This window comes from Callionymus lyra, chromosome 1 (assembly GCF_982586985.1).
Source record: "Callionymus lyra chromosome 1, fCalLyr1.hap1.1, whole genome shotgun sequence".
Lineage (NCBI taxonomy): Eukaryota > Metazoa > Chordata > Actinopteri > Syngnathiformes > Callionymidae > Callionymus > Callionymus lyra.
This window is the reverse complement of record NC_141818.1, coordinates 43913877-43927599: the sequence shown is the minus strand read 5'-3', so window position 1 is coordinate 43927599 and position 13723 is coordinate 43913877. Positions and strand designations below refer to the sequence as shown.

The following is a 13723-nucleotide window of genomic DNA, read 5'->3' as shown; positions in this document are numbered from 1 at the left end:
AAACTGTTGCAGACATTATCATTCATTCACTGCTGCTTTAACCCTGGGTTGGTGTTCCCAGTATCGTGGGGCGAGAGCCAGGGGACACCCTGGACAGGATGCCAGTCTGTCGCAGGACACACAAAGACAGACAACCACTCAACCACACACACACTCATACCTATGGACAATTTCCAAAAGTTCTCAATCAACCTCTGTATGTTTTTTGACTGTGGGAGGAAACCGGAGTGCCCAGAGTAAACCCACGCAACATTGGGAGAACATACAAACTCCACACAGAAAGGTTGTCTCGGCCTGGAATTGAACCAGCAACCTTCTTGCCGTGCTAACCACTGCGCCACTGTGCACCCCTTAAAAGGATATTAAACATTTTCAAATATTGTTTTCATTATATATTTTTTCTTTCGAGTATTATACATGTGACAAGGAAATGAGAACGCATTAAAATGCCTTTGTATTTATGGGGTCTGAGGTGGGCCGCAAAGGTTTTTGAGTCTTAAAACTGGTTTTAGGCATTTTACACTTATAGCGTTTGTATGAATAAAGGTACTTCTCCTGAGGGATCAATAAAGTTCTACCGAACCTAACTTAACCTTCTACTAGGGTCCAAATGGATAAATTAATAAACCCCATTCATGTTTAATAACTAAAATGAAAATACACCCCAGGTTATCTGCTATAACCTTTGTACTAGGAATTCCTGCAAAGCCTTCTACAGGCAATCGCTATGGGTTCCCTCTGAAGAAAATCAAAGAAAGACCAGGAGACAGCAATGCATCTTTCCTCGGCAGAGACTTCTCTCAACAAGCCGCAGAAGCTGCAACATCTCGAGGCCAATGACTTCGCAACCCAGCTGGCAGCTCACGACCTGTTGTCTCTTGTGAAAGCACCACCAGAGTGATAGCTGTTGCGCTGACAGCAGCTTCCTGACAGGACCAGCAAGGGATGAAAGGTATAAAAGATGGAGGTTTGGAGCAACATTTTGAGAGCTCAGAGGGAAAGAGCAGCTGTCACATGACTAGACTAGGCTCACACAAGAAGAAGATACGACTGCAGCAGGACGGGTGTCTGATCTGCCTCAGCAATGGATGACAAGCCCAGCCACATGTGACGCTGACCCACCTGAGTTGTAATGAGTCTTCCTCCAAGCAGGATGAAGGCCTACTTCATGCAAAGGCCCACGTCTTACAGCTGCTGAAAATCTTTGCGAGTGGTGTCTTCCTTCATCTTGCAGAAAAGCCATCCCGTCAACGGGACCACAGAGTAGTACCATGTTGTTGGCCAGGCCGGCCACTGTGTTCCACTCACATGCATGTGGTCAAACAAGGTCTTAGACATCCGATACTGACATATTGGTAAGGACTGGTTGGACAGGCCCGATCAGAAGAAGGAGTTTGACACCAGGCACCTACGGACTGCGTCGAACAGAGGAGGAGTTCCCTTCTTCAAGTAAACGCTGTCCACTAGACAATAGGGAGCATACCTTGATACTGGAGGTGCTGCTCCAAGATGCATGGCTGCGCTCCTCTCCACATGCCTTCAAACCGCTTACAGCTTCGGGCACAGAGTAGTGGGCCTCGATAATATGGACGCTTCTGACCCCATTAAGCTGCATGTGTAGTCAGGTACCAGGAGGAAGCTCGACATGCGAGCCGTCGCCAAAGACAAAAGCCCGGGGAGGGTATCCATTGGGCATGGGCTAGTTGTAGTCTCCTCCTCCTCTTGGTCATCATCACCAACACGTTCGGTCAGGAGTATTGAAGAGGTACACTGGATTAGGAAAGAGATGCTGCAGGACGCGCAAGGCAAGCAGTGGATTCGTGGTTGAAATGAGAGGCGCCCAGACAGACAAAAACACAGGTTATGCTAATCTAGGGCTGCGATACATACAAAGCACAAGTGTGGAACATCAGCCTCTTTGATAATCTTATGTGAAAAAACTTACTGGCAGTGCATACAACTATTCTCAATTGATGGGAAGTGAGGGCTTTAACACAGGTGGCCCACTGCCCCCTGCAGGGTGGTGAGTGCATCCATTATTCTTTACCCATAGTGACAGCCTGTAAATGGCTGTGTAAAGTGCACTTCTGAATGAAGTCTTATAGAGTCATTAGTGTTTCAGTCTCATTTATTGTGAAGAAACAGATGAAGTCTGGTTGTCATGATTACAATCCGACCATTTGATGCTCAAGAGTTCGTTAAACAGCTGACATCTGTGAAGTTGTAAACCAAGTTTAGGGTTGCCAACCGTCCCTTGAAAAGTTTAAAAGGGACGCACTTTGTCCTGTATTACAGTAAGTAGTCTGTAAAAAAGGTTGGCCGTTCCTGCCGATGAGGTGTCCCTCCCCCCCCCCCTTTATTTTTCGGGGAGTTGGCAACCCTAACCAAGTTCCACAAAGCGTTTTTTACACAACGTAGTGTACACTAAGGAATTATATATTTTTAAACAAATAAAAAACACTTGGAATAATAAAAACACATTGAGCTACTGTTAGTTTGCGCCATATGCCATTAAGAAACAACATGTTGTTCTTCCGCTGGGACATTTAAAGGTTGACACAGATACTTCTTAAACATATCAACTACTTGGTAAGAATATTTTAATTTAAAAAAGGGCCTTTGTAATGCACTTAAAGACAGATGAATGGCCTCAAGGTTTTGCATGAATCCAAATCCACACTCATTGAGGCTGGCTCCTCCACTGTCCTCACAATGGATAGTCACTCCATAAACTGAAAAATACAAAACATTGAGAGCAAAAATTTGAGTTCTTGTTACATATATCACACAAAAATATGACGTAATCTGGCAAATAGATAATTGATTTACATTAATCTCTCATGTCCTCAGTATATTGTGGATTTTGGTATAGATGAAGTAGGATCTTTTATTATATTTTTAGCATTAAAATGAAAATTGTTCTATTCAAAATAAATTGGAATTGAGGTCACAAGGGATCTAGGCAACATACCTTGTGTTGTACTCGGGGTCAGTGTGTGTCTGAAGCAGCAGGTATCTGATCTCCTCAGGGGGGTTCAGACCGTGAATCTGTGCCCGCTCCCACCTCTGCAGCCTGCTGATGCCTGGTGTCAGATACATAATTGATTAAGGTCTTTGATTCATTATTGAAAAACCTTGACTCTCTTTGTTTGCAACATGTGCATGAAACAAATGTATGCATTGGTCAGCACCTGTGCAAGGTCCAAATCTCCAGTCCAGATCAAAATGCTTGAGCTGCCGCAGCTCTTCCTCTCGGACATCCTTATGGCCTTCCGCTGTATTGATCAAGATTCAGAGTCAATCAAAAAAAATAACGGATAAAAATGACCACCAAAAGAGAAGAGATATTACTTGGTGGCGGGGAGGGAGTCTGTCTTTTCTCTCTCTTCGCTGATCGTCTGGCTTTCCTCACCACCTTGAACGAGTCGGTTATGAGTCCCCGCTTTGTCGTCATGGTAACAGAACAGCCTGGGAAATGAAAAAAAAAAAGATTTAATGGACTTTTTTTATGATGATGATAATAATAATAATTCAGCTGTATACATTTTTAATATACCATGGTTATTGCAGAACATAGAGACATTTATGTAAGAGCCTTTGAAGAACACAGATTGAAGGGTTTCATTCAATTATGAATAAAAGTTGTTTTTGAATTAGAGATTGAGTAGGTTTAAATAGCATATAGACATATAAAATAGGAATTTATTTTCACCGAATTTTGATAATATACAGTATATAAATATATTAATCTCTTATGTCCTTGATATATTGTGGATTTTGGTGTATTGTGTGGTGCCCTTTTGGTGGTGAGGAAAGCCAGATGATCATTGAAGAGAGAGAAATATATATATTAATTAATATCAGTTTATTCTAAACCGTTGCACTATATAGTATAACACTGTTTAAAAAGGTTTGTCACACACATTTTCGTTACAATAAAGTGTTGTGAGGGATGTTGAACCTAATTGAAAGGTGTGACCATTGTCTCCTACATCTTATGTGTTCAGTAATGTAAAGTATATTAATTATTATTATATTAAGTCTTATTTGCTGCCGTTGATGTTTCTGGAAACAGCTTTTGAGCATGAATTTCCTCTCTAACCAAGTGTCCCAGAAAAACAAATCGGTTGCTTTTGAGGTGTCTTCTAAAGATCTGTCTTGCATTTAGTTTTACGTCTATGCAAAAGTCTAACCTTAGACAAAACATATAAAAAAGTTAAATAAACAAGTTACATTTACTAAAACGTGTGCGTATTAGCACAAAATGTGACACGAATCCTTCTTACAAAGAGAAGCATCTCTTCCAGTTTTTTTCCCACTACAGCGTTATGTCTTATGATCTTAACCTAACAATTTCTGTTATAATAAATGAACTAGATCTGTAAAAGTAAATAATAATAATAAGAAAAATGTGTTAACTTGAAGCAAAATAAATCACATCGACTGGTCAATGCTCGACAGGCGCTATTTAAATAGACATGTCTGGACAAAGACTCCAGCCACTCTTTACGTTCATGTTCACCAAATTGAACTTAAATTATTTGGTTAAATAACGTGATATTGTAATTCTATTCAACAATAGAACAATGGATTAAATTAGACAACATTGAGAACAACGAACTAAAACAAGATGACTGCAAAATATATCCAAAAGACTCCCAAAAGTAAAGTTCTCACCAGCCATTGCAAGGTTTAAAGAGAATATATTTTCTTAAATGCAAGACATACAAACCTCGATAATAATATCGACTTTTGTTTTTGTTCCTGGAGGACGACAGCTGGACACCAAAACAATGCGTCTTCTTCGTGACTTGTTATCGAGAGGGAGGAACTACAGCGCCCTCAGGTGGACAAGAGACACATAGTTTATCTGTTGAACTCATCAGAATCAGAAACGAATGGTATTAAATAAAAAAGATCAATAAAATAAAACACAATAAATTGAAATTAAAATAGACTTTATAAATAATATAATATAATATAATATAATATAATATAATATAATATAATATAATATAATATAATATAATATAATATAATATAATATAATAACAATTATTATTATTATTGTTATTATTAATAGTATTGTTATTCTTATATTATATATTTTCACATTGTTTTTTTTTTTAAGTGCAGAGTAAACAAGAACATAGGGAGCAAAAGTAATATGTCTGGCAGAATGACACTCAAATTGCAATATTTCACTCATCGTCAGTATATTTTCAAATCTCTCTCAAGTGGATTCCCCCCCTTTTCACTTTTCTTCCTATTTATCATATCCAAATTATCTCCGCTAAGCTGACCATTAATCATGTCTTGTTCTGCCAAGAAGAAACCACTTCCTGATTTTTCAACCAATCACAGTCCATTATTGACTCGTCATAAGTGACTGCGGTTAAATGGAGGAATTTGAGATGTCTTCGGTCTAAGGGCCCGACAATTCAATCAGTGTGAAACTTTACACTCTGGATATGCTCTGCGGTGTGTGTTCGGATGGAGATGATGGTTACATCTTGTCTTAAATTGGATCTCGTCCACTCTGTAGCTCACATGAGAGCAGATAAACCATTAGGAATTTATTAGATTGATGAGTAACGGTTTCCCAGTTAAGCTTTAATCGATAAAACCATTAAATCGTGAAAAACCGAGCATTGTAAGATAGACTCGGACACTTTGCCCTCATTGTTGACATGTCAGGGCACATCGAGACACAACAAACTCACAAACAAGAAACTTTGGATAACACTTTGGTGACTATATCAGCCTAGTACAAGATATATTCACAAGGCTTCAAGAAAATATACGAATCTCTACTAATCCAATCTCCTATTTTCAAGTGATCTATTACTAGGTTACTTGGCTAACAGCCAAGCTCCATCTGAATTAAAGCAGGAAGAAAACGGATGTGTATTGTACTCTTGGTCATTCTAGTTTAGGTGCAATAAAGAAAAGGAACAAATTCGAGATGATTGAGATCTTTTGCCAGATGATGTCACCACATTATGACCTTCAACTTATGATGTATAACTTACATAATGTGCAATACAGTATGATAAACCAGATGGTCTGCGTGGAAAGATGTTTTTGGTCTTAGACTTTGCTAGTCATTTATTTATTTTTAAGGGTTGATATTAGCCAGGAAATTGAATCCTGAATCAAACCAGTGTATCGGGTCAAGCAAGGCCAAACCATGGAATTACTATAAGAAGTTGGTTGATGACAGTGTTCTTAGGAATAGTTAGTGACGACCCCAGGATTGTACTTTTTTATGAGAAAGAAACGTGTACCTAGTGTCGGTGGATTAAATGTTACACAAGGTAAAAATAGAGACTTTTCTCAGGTTCAATCAAGGACGAGAACACAGGAAATAGTCTTCATTCTCAACTGGAACTCTGGAGTTTTCAAAAGTAACTGTTTACTAAATTAAGTATTCAGTTTAGTGTGAAATAGTCAGATATTGATATGGTATTTCCTTAAGACTTGACTATGTACTCGACTGATGGCTTGGAACACCGGTTTAGACTGGATATTTCCACTCTCAGCATTAGCAGTCCATCAATTGTTGCCTCTTTTTGTATTCAATGCTGACATATTATTACACAAACAGCTATGAATCCCTTTCATTTCGTATACTTTAATCCATGAATTGCTCACGATAATCACTATGCATCGTAGGGAAACATGGAATGGTGTCTGTAAGAATGCGCAGTCCAAAGAGAGGCGGTGTGGGTGAAAGGAGAGAGAGTCTTCTACCTAATCAGAGAGACCTCGGACTTCACCAACCCCCCTTTCCGATCAGGATCGTCTTGTCTCTTCTTGAACAGTCCACGATCTCAAGACCACATTTGTGGAGCTCTTACTATTATCACCCAAATAAGCTTACACTTACAAATATTTATTGTAAGATATTAATATAGTTTTATTGATTTATTTATTATTTTTTTAACGAATACATTTTTTTTTAATTTTTCTTCTCCCCAGCAAGCATGTGGTCCTGTATAACAGACTTCTTTACCTATGAAACCACCAAGTCGGTGGTGGTGAAGAGCTGGACAATAGGCATCATCAACCGTGTCGTGCAGCTGCTCATCATCACTTACTTCATCGGGTGAGTTAAACCTTTTAATATTTACATTTTAAATATTTTCTCTAAAATAGACCTAAACAGTTTTTGTGTTGATGTTGTAATCAGTTATTTTTTTGTAAATTTTAACATTCTAACCGAAGATAATTTACACACGAGCGAAGACAGAATTGGTTAAAATTCTAGTAATTGTAGTTATATATTTTAATTCTTAATCTACTGTATGGAATGTTTTTTTATTTAAATCACATTTCAAACTAAAAGTTTTTTTGTTTTAATCAAAAGGGTTTACAACATGTTTACAATACAATGTTTTAGTCTATTATTTTCTCTCCCAACCTTATTTTGTTGAATGGATATTTGGAATTTAACCCTGGGAGGTAAAGTTACCTCATTGCTGATTACTCTTATGACAGTTTTTTTTTTTTTTTTAATGTTTAAGTGTATCTCTTTTTGATGGGAAATCCCTGTGTATCTCAAAATATGCTTCTGATTTGTTCATACATCTAGGTCTAATGCATGTAAATATCATATGTACAGGGTTGTAAAATTCCCAGAGTTGATGCACTGGATCAACAGAGTGTTTATCTGCGGGTTTGATGAATGTCTTACTTTTCCTGCTTCCATATGCTCCCTGACGTCGTATATGTTGCAGGTGGGTATTCGTCCACGAGAAAGCCTACCAAATTAGAGACACGGCGATTGAATCCTCCGTCATGACCAAAGTCAAAGGTTTTGGAGTCTATAATAACAAGGTCATGGATGTGGCAGATTATGTGACGCCGACGCAGGTAACCGCATATTTTTTATTCATGATTTATATTAATAGACTACTAGGGATCTCCATAGCTAGGAAGCTACAAGTAGCCAGTAGTATACAGTTAAAAAATATTGATACTTTTTTTTCGAGATTCTTAAGAGGGGCTTTGGGGCTCTAGAAATAACCATTACTTACTTATACTTACTTTTTTGCATTAGACCAGGAAGTTAGAAAACATTTGCAGCTCAAGTAACGTTTGAAATCCTGCAACATCCTGGACATTATGAGAGGATACAGTGACTCCACCGACTGTTAAAGTTGATGTTTGGACATATTTTAGTTCCAAAGCAGTTATTACATTGTCAAGATTCATGTGGTCTGTGAATCCTGCAATGCCAGAAGTACTCAGGCAATAAGAAAATATATCCTTGTTCCTACAGTATCGCATTATATTGCAATATATCCTCTCGTTATCGCTATATCATGAAATGTATCGTATCACCTGATTCTTGCTAATACGCACCCCTAGTAAACAATAGTTCGCCGAAGGTAAACTACTCTATTTTTTTTCCCATCAAATCAAAACTCCAGGAAGACTCTTGTCACACCTTTCGACGTGAAAAAGGGTATTTTGATTTGATCTGTGGCATGAAAAAAAAGTGAAACTGAATCAGAAACATTTATTTCAAGTGTCGAAACACAACATAGGAATTATTTTTTCTGCTGGCAGTACAGAATAAAATAATGAAATAAGAGAACAGACAACCCCTGGACGTTCCAGTGATAAACAAATGCCAGAAAGAGATGGTTAAGGTGATAAGAAACCACTTAATAATTGGTCAACACCAATCAATGAGGCACCATTGTGGCTTAACTTCCTCGTCTGATTCAAAAAGCCTCTACGTGAGTGATGTTGTAAAGAGGAGCCCTTCATTATTGTCAGTTATTGTAGTGTCAGTTCACAGACAATAGTGGCAGGAGACCCCTGGAATGGACAGTAAGGAAATCCACATGACTATTGTTGTGTGTTTTACAGGGTGCTTCCGTATTTTGCATAATCACCAAGTTGATCACAACAGAAAGACAAGTGCAAGGATACTGTCCCGATGTAAGTGTTCTATGTTTTCCACCCAAATGATTTCTAACCTAATATAGTTGGTTGATAGGTGAAGTCAATTCATGAGGAGTTAAACATGTTAACATGGAATCATGAAAAAAAAACATTTCTTTTTCAGAGTGAAAAGAAATATGTTTGTACCCACGACAGTAATTGCACAAAACGCAAGTCGGGGAGTTATGGTAAGACTGTTTGGCTACTTATCACACTATCCATCTGACAACAATGTTTACTGTCTTTATCCATACAGGCATATTGACGGGGAAATGTGTTCCGTACCGTAACGACACCAATGCATGTGAGATAAAAGGGTGGTGCCCTGCTGAGATTGACACCATCGAGCTGTAAGCTAAGTCATCACAGCGTGGATGTTATTTTCAACCTGTAGTTATGACCAAAGGCGGCACTCAAGAAAACATGGTTACTGAACAGTGATTGAGTTATTAAAAATAACAGAAAATGTATAATTTCACTGTAATGTCGACAGTTTTCTTTGCATCTCCAAAGAACACTTATGTGCTGTCTCCCTTTATTTACAATGCTTTTGGGATTCTTATTAAATTAATAAGATAAGTAAGTTACAGCTGATTTTGGTCTTCATAGTATTAAGGAATACTTGCTATAATCTGCAATTCTATTTTATGTAAGTTATCAGTTTTCTCATAAACTGGTTAAACTGACAAGTCGGTTTAATTTTATAGAACGTTCAGTAATGCATTACAGCAGAATCCAACTTTGTATTTTCTTCACCTTTCTTTTTTTTTTAGCTCCCCAATGATGGAGGTAGAGAATTTTACAATATTCATCAAAAACAGCATTCGCTTTCCGACCTTCAACTACACCAAGTATAGTAGTCATTTGTCATGATATGATGAACCGTTGTCTAACCCATTTTCTGATGTGGATGTTGGATTGTTTTCAAGGGGAAACTTTCTGCCAACCATAACTGACGAGTACATATCAAAATGTAATTTTGATATGGTTGAAAACAACTATTGCCCAATCTTTAAAGTGGGAGATGTGGTGAAGTATGCGCATCAGAACTTCACCAAACTGGCCAATAAGGTATGTTCACTTCCCTAAAGATAATTTGTTGAGATTGTTTGATCTTGTATGATCCATGCACCTCAAGACACTTCACCTATGTTGAATGAGCCTTTTTTAACCAACACTAAATTCACTGGAACTGCAACCTTTTTTAAACCGTTTCCCAGAGCAATCAGATTTGAAAATGTATTTGTTTTGTGTCTTTCTTTGTACGACCAAACTATACTTTCACATCCCAACCCCTCCGTATCTTCCACCTTGAAATTTTGCACAAGTTGCAAAGTTACAGTCTCATAATCCACGACAAAAAAAATGGTCCTTCCATGTGTTTTTCTACTTCAGGGAGGTGTCATTGGAATAAAGATCGGCTGGATGTGTGATCTGGATAAATCCGATGACCATTGTAGCCCCTCGTACTCATTTACTCGACTTGATGCGATGTCACAGCAGACCACTGTTTCCCCAGGATACAATTTCAGGTATGAGATTGAGGGAGTCATTTTGTCTTTCGATTCAGTATAAAGCAGATGACTGACTATTACGAGAGGATTTTTTTTGGTTGAGAACCATGGCATTGAAGTGCATTCAAAACCAGTATGCCCTGCAAATCCTATGTCTTTGGCAAAATATTGTCCAATCTGTATAGTGTTTTAGGATCGTCATCCTGTACCACTATGGTCATTGTTAATTTAATTAAATTTAAAACCCAATTCTCCTTATTTACTCACATGTTCAAATGTTGAAGTCTTCCTCTCCAAGATGCAGTAAGTCCCTCATCATGACCATTTTTTTGAACTTGTTACTTTATAATAAAACGATCAAAACACGGAGTCGCTTCCGTCCCGGGTCTTATACTTCGCGTCGTGGAGAAAGATGAACAATCCAGAGTGTGTAACGGGTCGTTTATTCGCCGCTTTAAGTCAAACAAAATACCAGGTTTCAATTACGATCGATCGGTCAATAGCCCCGGGAGAAAAGGTCCCAAGCTGTAGAAACATCGCTATATTTTAAGGCAAATTTCCGGTCCGGGAGGTTGTCTCTTTCCGGCCATTTAGTTCTTTCAAGTTCCTTGTGTCCCGATCCCCCGTAGAGAGACATTCTAATTTGTTTTCTTGTAATCTAATCATTCAAATGTTCTCGGGCGGGGGTTATCTTCTCTTCCTTCTTTTAGCCCCCCTTTCCCGGGTGTTTCTTGCTTCGTTCATTGATCTACAATTTAAGGTGTGATTTGCAGATAAACAGATGTTTTAAATAACCGTTGTCGTATCTCTATTTCTGATCCAAGCTTGCCTCGAACCAGTGTGAACCATTCTGAGTGGAATGTTGATTGTGTAGTCAAACGTTCCCGCTCTTAGATCAAGCGAGTCATTTATACTTTATATTTTTATTAACTTTTAGCATTAATTTAAGTATGGGGTATATGTATATAATAATTTTAATCTAACAATAAAGTTCTGACGAACGAGAGGTTACGAAAGCGGATTCCATTATGATGTAACAATGTTTTCACTCCTCCTCCAGCTGTAATCCACGCCACTTTGTTTATACGACTCCCTTGGAGGTCAAGACTTCCACTGCATAACAGACCCAGCAAATCGTGGGTGTGTTAATGGCAAACGAGAGTGATCTCCAGAAAAACAGAGCATTTTCAGTGTAAACATTTTATTTTATTATTATATTGTTTTGTGCAAACTTACACACACTGTGGAGTACAATAGAGGTCCAGGAGTCGCTCAACTCAACACATTAGTTGCCCTTTAAAGTTTTATTGATCAGCTTCATTTAAGTGAAATGCTGAAGTAACATGAATGTTAAACTATTCAAAGGTTTGCTAAATATTACAAGATGGAAAATGGGACTGATTATCGCACACTGGTTAAAGCCTATGCCATCCGCTTCGATGTGCTGGTCAACGGAAATGTAAGTATGAATTACATTCCACTGGATGTTTTCTTTCATTTCTTTTGTGGGGTAAAACGAAAATGGGAATTGCTTTGTTTAAAGTCTATGTCAAAGAAAACGATCAAGTCACAAGAATCGTCTAATTTTTTAACGTTCTACCAAAAGGCAGGAAAGTTCAACATGATCCCAACGCTTATTAACATGGTGGCAGCCTTCACCTCCGTGGGAGTGGTGAGTGTTACATTTTTATTATAAACAATACCTTATTTGCTTAACAACATCACTTAAAAAATGTAGCTTTGTAGTTCTGGAGACAAATTCCCATCGTTTAAGTGGGACATCGTATGAGTCCAGAGCATCTGAGAACTGTATGATGGTGGTGCAGGACAGTCAATGTTTGTTGATGATATGAAAATGTGTTTTTTTATTTGTTTATATCTCATGATATACTTTACAGCTTTGTCAGTAAATCAGCAAGTACACTTTGAATATAATACACTTATTTTTTTATACATCAAAAACATACAATTGTGGAGTTTCCACTGCAATCGGATATTGCAGTGGAAGCTCCACAATTGTATGTTTTTGGAGATCAAGATATTGAGATTTGAGTGACAGGTAAAGAGATAAAGTTAGTATAACAGGCAAATCATGGGAAGGATTCGGAGACACCATTCAAGGGACCAGTTGGTTTGGACTAGTTCAGAGACTGCAGGCATTACAGATTCAATGCAAGATAAGGGATATTTAAACCAAAAATCTATTGTATTTAATTCCTTTCATTCCTTTCACTTTCAGGGTACGGTGCTGTGTGATATCATTTTGCTGAACTTCCTTAAAGGAGCAGAACAATACAAGGCCAAGAAATTTGAGGAGGCAAGAAAAAAATACCCATCCATCCATCCATCCATCATCCATCAATCAATTGACCATCTGTCCGTCCATCATCCGTCCATACGTCCATCCGTCCATCCGTCCATCCGTCCATCCATCCATCCATCCATCCATCCATCCATCCATCCATCCATCCATCCATCCATCCATCCATCCATCCATCCATCCATCCGTCCATCCATCCATCCTCCAGAAATCAAATTAATAGTAAAACAATATGAAATAATGTATACTTACACTTCGTTTTTATCAACAGGTATCGGACAAACCCATGAGTAACGGACTGTACCGGTCTCAACTGTCGCTTCGACACAATGACACCATGTTGGAATCCAGTGATTCAGGGGCATTCTCAATCGGACATTTTTGTTAAGAGCTATCGATAATAAACAATAGAGGATTAAGTTACTGCATTTTTTACTATGCTTTATTGTCATAAACTGTTAAAAGTGGCAGAAAATAGATAGACGTGCTTAAAACACGAGCAAAGTAAAAGGACGTATATGATGTATATGATTACAAATATTTTTATTTTGTGATTTAATGCAAGTACAGAATGCATCTGAATTCAAAGTTTAACATCAGAGGAATCAGAGCATATGACAATTACCCATTCCTAAATGTACAAAACTGCACTGAGGTAAAGAATGCTGATTCTATACTTAGTTGGAGGGAAAAAGAGCAATCTATATACATAAACTTGAAAACCCAGTATGACTTATTTATTATTGTTGGGACTACAGTACTTGTTTAATTTAATTTACATTTTCTGCTTTTGAAACTTGAGTCAATTTCTCTGCGGTTTTGTACATGAGTATGCTTTTGTTAAATATATTATAATGGACACTGATACTTTAACTATACAAGCTAGTAAATATAATAAGTTGCAAGAGAAAAATGTCTGTGTTCCTTGTGGAAT

General features: G+C 37.8%; 2 protein-coding genes across 2 annotated transcripts; one reads left to right on the top strand and one right to left on the bottom strand.

Moving 5' to 3' along the window:
- Positions 1–2110: 2110 nt before the first annotated feature.
- Positions 2111–4814, bottom strand: pold4 (DNA polymerase delta 4, accessory subunit). Its single transcript, XM_087785006.1, has 5 exons — positions 4733–4814; positions 3352–3468; positions 3192–3275; positions 2972–3083; positions 2111–2732 (listed from the first exon to the last, which is right to left on the bottom strand). Exons 2-5 carry the CDS (start codon positions 3452–3454, stop codon positions 2708–2710), a joined length of 324 nt encoding a protein of 107 aa, XP_087641132.1. The 5' UTR covers positions 3455–3468; positions 4733–4814; the 3' UTR covers positions 2111–2707.
- Positions 4815–6986: 2172 nt separating this feature from the next.
- Positions 6987–13177, top strand: LOC148089685 (P2X purinoceptor 3-like). The gene is made up of 12 exons (XM_087788028.1): positions 6987–7108; positions 7740–7875; positions 8881–8952; positions 9080–9143; positions 9212–9305; positions 9729–9806; positions 9885–10026; positions 10351–10487; positions 11835–11928; positions 12076–12141; positions 12709–12786; positions 13061–13177. The coding sequence occupies exons 1-12, from the start codon at positions 6987–6989 to the stop codon at positions 13175–13177; spliced, it is 1200 nt and encodes a 399-aa protein (XP_087644154.1).
- The last annotated feature ends 546 nt before the right edge of the window (positions 13178–13723 follow it).

Bases quoted from the DNA above. Each gene is read 5' to 3' on its own strand.
- pold4 (XM_087785006.1), bottom strand. From the start codon at position 3,454: ATGACGACAAAGCGGGGACTCATAACCGACTCGTTCAAGGTGGTGAGG. The intron at 3,276-3,351 runs GTAATATCTCTT...TGATCAATACAG, and splicing joins GACTCCCTCCCCGCCACCAA to CGGAAGGCCATAAGGATGTC. The intron at 2,733-2,971 runs GTATGTTGCCTA...TGTATTTTTCAG, and splicing joins GACCCCGAGTACAACACAAG to TTTATGGAGTGACTATCCAT.
- LOC148089685 (XM_087788028.1), top strand. From the start codon at position 6,987: ATGTGGTCCTGTATAACAGACTTCTTTACCTATGAAACCACCAAGTCG. The intron at 7,876-8,880 runs GTAACCGCATAT...TGTGTTTTACAG, and splicing joins ATTATGTGACGCCGACGCAG to GGTGCTTCCGTATTTTGCAT. The intron at 10,488-11,834 runs GTATGAGATTGA...AACTATTCAAAG, and splicing joins TCCCCAGGATACAATTTCAG to GTTTGCTAAATATTACAAGA.